Source organism: Rana temporaria, chromosome 4 (genome assembly GCF_905171775.1).
Source record: "Rana temporaria chromosome 4, aRanTem1.1, whole genome shotgun sequence".
NCBI classification, from domain to species: Eukaryota; Metazoa; Chordata; class Amphibia; order Anura; family Ranidae; genus Rana; species Rana temporaria.
Window position 1 is genome coordinate 754418 of NC_053492.1, and position 5509 is coordinate 759926.

The window sequence follows — 5509 nt, forward strand, 5'->3', positions numbered from 1 at the left end:
ATCTTGTATCTTCAAGATAACCAACTGGTGCACAATTGTGTGTGTTTAAATGTTTTTAAAATGGTTTAAATCTTTCTCAAAGTAATTTTTTTAATAAAAAATGTTGATCGCCAGTAGCTATCCGGTTAACCATTTTGTTTTAAATTTATTTGGAAGAGGGTGCTGACAAAAGGCAGTTAGTGTCAGAAGCAGAAATTGAAAGTGACCACTCTTTGAATGCACAGCCGTCTGTCTACTTCCAGGTGGAGGATGATCCACCAAGCAACCCTGAGGAATCAATCACCCTTTTCCTAGAAGAATCTAGTCATGAAAATGCTAGTAATGTAAATGCTTCTGAAGTAATGCCAAACCCAACTGTGACCAACCATATAACTTTAGATACACCCATCCTGGGTACTCCTGATGTGGTTGCTACTGAACCCCCAGAGTTAAGCAGACCTAGAGACAGGAGAACAATTTGTAGGACACGAAACATGGATAGGGAACAGTACCATTTTGATAGAGAACAGAGTGATAGATTTCATAGTGAACAACAAAATTTTAGAGAACAGCTCATGCAGAGATTGGATAACCTAAATAGTAACATATGCAAATCTAATATTCTCCTAGAGCAACATAATGCAGCTCAACACACCTATCGCCAGCAGAAGCTCTCCTTTATGGCCAAACTAACTGAACTCTTAGAAGCACATCTGCCATCTCCTGGTGAGCAATCTCATAATGCTCGGAATCTAACCAGCAGCAACCACAGCAGTTTTGTTTGTGAAAGTATTATCGAAAATGATGCTAATGATAATTTTACTATTCAGGATATTTAAATGTTATAAGAAGTACAATTTTTTTTTTTTAATACATTTCACATAATTCACAACTGAGTTTGAATTTAAAGAGCTTGCAAACATTTGTTCTTTAAATTTTTACTCAGCACGCAACATTGTTAAGTCATATATTGCCCAAAGTTGACTGCTATATAGATGCTTTTTCCAGTTAAATATCTCATTTGACCATGTCGTTGCAGATCTGTACCAAATATGTGTAATCAACATGACGTTTGTATTTGAGTTTTAGATGTTTCAATGGCCATCATTGATCAAGCTGGTTGGATGACCAATGAAACGTCTTTAGACAGTTATGTAGCTTTGATTTTATTTTCAATAGATATACAATTAATGTTATATGGGATTTTTTCTATGACATTATTGCCTCTGAAAACATTTCAAAAAAGGTTGAGAATTATGTGAAATCTATTTTTATCTATCGAGCATGTTCTAGTATTCATTACTGTTATCATTACGGTTTTCCTAATTGTTGGTATATACACGTTGAAATGCAAGTGCAACAATATTGTCAAATATTTGTTTTAACATGTATATTTTTTGTTCAAAAGCAGAACCATTTTTTTGTTGTAAGGCAAAAAAGTGGTAGGATTGTTGAAAAGTAGAAGTGAACTATCAATAATACTAGAGTTGAAGTTACAGAGTAGAGATATAATTCATCAGCACTACATAAAATCATCAATCATATTCGTTTAATAGGAGAATACATCACATAACATCACGTCTACGCATTTGAAACAGACACCCTTTGTCACAGCAGAAAATGTGACAGGTTTTTCATGCTTTTCTTCCGTCAGGAAGGCACACTATTGGATCTAAATTTTTTTTTTTTATATTTTATCCACGTGGATGTAAATTATTGATATTTTCACTCAAGTGCTTGGATTTGTATCTGTACTCTGTGACTAAAATGCGCCATCCATTGTTGTTGTCACAGCAAGGACCATGTTTCTCTGTGTGGTTTTCAAAAGTAATGTGTATTTTCTCCTATGAAGAATAAAGCAAAGTAGCTGATAATTGCAATCTTGATATCACCTGTGTTTCTGTAAAGTTTAAAACAAAATATACATATTTTAGTTGCTGACGTCGTCTTCTTCGCCGGTAGTTTAATTCATATTAAAAAAACAAACATCCAAATGGTTCCATACTCCATCTTGCCCAACCATATATTTTTGATGTTGTGTTGGCTGTAATTTGACTTCTGTTACTTTTGAAACCACATGTTATTGGTATGGAATGTAGGTATCATTTCCTGACTAATGAGGTTAAAAATGTTTCTGCAATTTGTAGACGACCGCTATTCCATCTTTCAAATGCCCTGCGTGGAATAGTTAACATTTTAACTAACGTGCATTGTTTCTCAGTAATGAAATGAGTAATGGTAACTGCGGTGTGGGGTGGAGAGGAGAAATTAAAATATATGTAACATTTGGGGTAATGGTAGATGACTATAGGCAACCAAAGGTAGAGTTAAGTGACCAGTGATGAAGGTGATGATATACAAAACAATAAATCACACCAAAAATATAATATTATGATTCAATTATTGTGTTATTTATTGGTTTGCATATCAACGGCTTCTTTACAGGTCACTTACTCTCCTTACCTTAGGTTGGCTATAGCCATCTGCCATTACGTCAATTGGTGGTATTTATTTTAGTTTTATTTCATTTCTCCCCTCTCCCACACAACGCAGTTAACAGCACTCATTTCATTCACCATCTTTCTGGCAAGGACATGGTTTCAGGCAACTGCAGCATTTCAACTGTCTTTGGCACACAGTTCGGTCTTCTATTTTATTGCTTCTCACTAATGTCAAAAAAATGTTGGTACTTATTAGCAGATGAACAGAATTTTTGCGTGTATAACCCACACTTACACTTGTTGCAATAAAGAATTCAAACACACTTTTGTTTTGTAGAAGACTTTTAAGTGAAACTTTTATTTTATATGTTTGAAACTGTTAATGTTGAATGTTTTACAAGATAAAAAATAAATGCAAAAGAAGTAAAACAAAGTGAAAATACAAAAACAAAATAAAGATTCATTTTTTGGCAATTTTTGTACTCCTGTCTTAATTTTATGTTATTTCTCCAAAGTTTTTATAGTTGGGTTAACCTGAAATCATAAAAAAAACATCATTGGTTAAGATTTGACATTGATAAACAAGATCAGCCCAAATAATTCATTTTACAGCATGTCTGTCTCTTCAACTTAATAATGCAAGTTTGTGATCATTTCTGATGATGTTTGGAAAATTAAAAACATGTTACGGTGGTTTATTACCTGTAAAATAGTTTGTAATCAGTTTACTTCTTGCTGCGTTTCCCCTGTGATCATTTTCCACTGGAATTGTGGGCATGTCATCCTCCACTGTGGTGTCTAGTTCCTCTTGTAGTCCTCCATGCCTTGCAATGTTATGGAGAATGCTGCATGCTAGGAACATATCAGCTACCTTACTGGGGGAATACTGAAGGAATCCACCAGACAAGGACATGCAACGGAAACGGCTCTTTAGGACACCAAAGCATCTTTCGATAACCACTCTTGTTTTGGTATGAGCAACATTGTAAGCTGCTTCTGCAGGAGAGGATGGCCTGTTGATAGGTGTTAAGAGCCATGGTAGACAGGGGTAACCAGCATCTCCTATAAATTTTAAAATAATATAAATTTATTTGTAAGTATAGAAGAAATCATGCTAAATCACATGATGTAGTGGCCAATTGTGTGGTCATTTTAGAAAATTTTCTATTGTTAGTCACATATGGATAACATACGTCTAATAAAGCACATTTTAAAATTATTTGGGGGGCAAGGTTCTGGATTTGTACTTTTGATTGAGCATTAATGGTACTTAACTCACAACACAACAGCATACCACAGTTGTGGGCCATGATTACTGTAGTGCATGTGAATGTTATTAAAAAAAAACATGCTGGAGGAAAAGTCTGCCTGTCATAAATATTTCAATACTATAGTGCAGACCTCATATGGGACTATAACGGAGGACCAGAGGGACATGTCTCTTTCATGTACAATACATATGCACAATGGGGGGGGGGGGGGGTTGTTGGGCTTGGTAGTGCTGCTTGATGTTATGCATATTGGGGGGTTAACCTAAGGGATAGTGTTGAACTCCCAGATTTAAATATTAACTATACATTCAAGTAAATCAACTACTGACACAATTGTTGCATCTTATGCTGCAATCATTTACATATAGGTACTGTACTTAATTCTGGTGGGTGGCTTCTTTGGCACACCTTGGTCATGTGTGTTTTGATAAGTAGTTCCTAGCTCTCTCATGTGATGTCTTAATATGATAGTGTAATACATCACTTAAGCAAGCTTGAAGTAGTGACTACTTTTCAGTGCACACGGAACATGTGGAACAACAATACACCTCACATGAGAAAGGAAAGATTTGTGGACCTTGAACCAGGTGATAGCTAACTAAAAAGTACTTGAAAGTATTTTGGACATTTAAATTCTGAGTTTATTATTACATGTTTTTGAAATACTGATTAATGTAAAGCTGTTGAGCTGTCATGTTACTGATATAGCACTAATGTCAGTCTAGTATGGAATAAAAACATAAATACGCATTTATAACTGGAAAACACACCATAAAATAAACAGTGGAGCACACTTACCCAGCAGCCATCCATTATTTTCTAAGTCCTTGTCCAGAGTATCATATATTCCCGATTGGCGCAATATATGGGCATCATGACAGGATCCTGGAAAGCCGGTGACAACATCACGGATTATGAGGTTTGAATCACATATCACCTGGATGTTGAGGGAATGGTAAGCCTTACGGTTTCGGTAGATGTGCTCCTGTTCTGATGGGGGACATAATGGCACATGGGTGCAGTCTATTGCCCCAATGACATTGGGCATTCCTGCTAGGTCAAAAAAACCACGTTTTATTTGATCCCGCTCTTCACGTGACTTGCCCATATGTATGTATTTTGGAGCAAGTTGTCGCAGTGCTTGCAGGACCTCGACCAAGCAGCGGGAAAAACTGGGTTGTGAGATGCCAACAATCTCACCACTGACATGTTGGTATGAGGCCTTTCCTAAAAAATGAAGTACTGCCAAAAAACGCACAAGACCTGGTACTGCATTACTTCTCCGCGTGCGTGTTTCTAGGGCCAAGTGTATTTCATCATACAGGGAATGTATCATGGGAGAGGATAATCTGAATTTGGCTATCACCTGGGTTTCAGTAAATTGATCCAAAAAGGTACGTGAACGAAATACACGTTTCTCTATCTGAACGACATTCTGACGTGTCCTTCTTCGCCTCTGGATCAGTTTCAGTTCAAATAGAGCACATCCAAATGGTTCCATCTTGCACAAAACTCCTAACAAAATTTACCACAAGCCTGAACCGCCAAAAAATTCCTCTCAACAAATGAAATATCGCCTGGGAAATGTCATAACGCCACCCTCAGGGAGGTGCTTATTTAACGATTGCTTAGCGATCGTTAATTGTCTAAAAAACCTTTGTGAATTGCACTTCTGTACATATTTAACGATTTGAGTCGTTAAAACAACGATCAATACGTTCAATAACGACTCAAAACTAAAAATATCGGTTCTGTGTAGTGAAACGTTATTTGATGATTTTTACAAGCGTTAAATCGTTTAGTGAATTGGACTTGCTT

At 36.3% G+C, this 5509-nt stretch overlaps 2 protein-coding genes across 2 annotated transcripts in view; one reads left to right on the forward strand and one right to left on the reverse strand.

Moving 5' to 3' along the window:
* The window catches only part of LOC120935813, a 6098-nt gene extending 3355 nt beyond the window's left edge, over window positions 1-2743 (forward strand). The window contains exon 8 of the mRNA XM_040347876.1: window positions 610-2743. Coding sequence (XP_040203810.1) covers window positions 610-818 — 209 coding nt within the window. The 3' untranslated portion in view covers window positions 819-2743. The remainder of the gene's footprint in view (window positions 1-609) is intronic.
* LOC120935210 (putative nuclease HARBI1) lies at window positions 2476-5192 on the reverse strand. Its single transcript, XM_040347377.1, has 2 exons — window positions 4490-5192; window positions 2476-3482 (listed from the first exon to the last, which is right to left on the reverse strand). Exons 1-2 carry the CDS (start codon window positions 5190-5192, stop codon window positions 3106-3108), a joined length of 1080 nt encoding a protein of 359 aa, XP_040203311.1. The 3' UTR covers window positions 2476-3105.
* Between the last annotated feature and the right edge of the window lie 317 nt (window positions 5193-5509).

Coding starts and splice junctions, on each gene's coding strand:
- LOC120935210 (XM_040347377.1), bottom strand. CDS start 5,192: ATGGAACCATTTGGATGTGCTCTATTTGAACTGAAACTGATCCAGAGG. Junction 3,483..4,489: donor AAATAATGGATGGCTGCTGG/GTAAGTGTGCTC, acceptor TAAAATTTATAG/GAGATGCTGGTTACCCCTGT.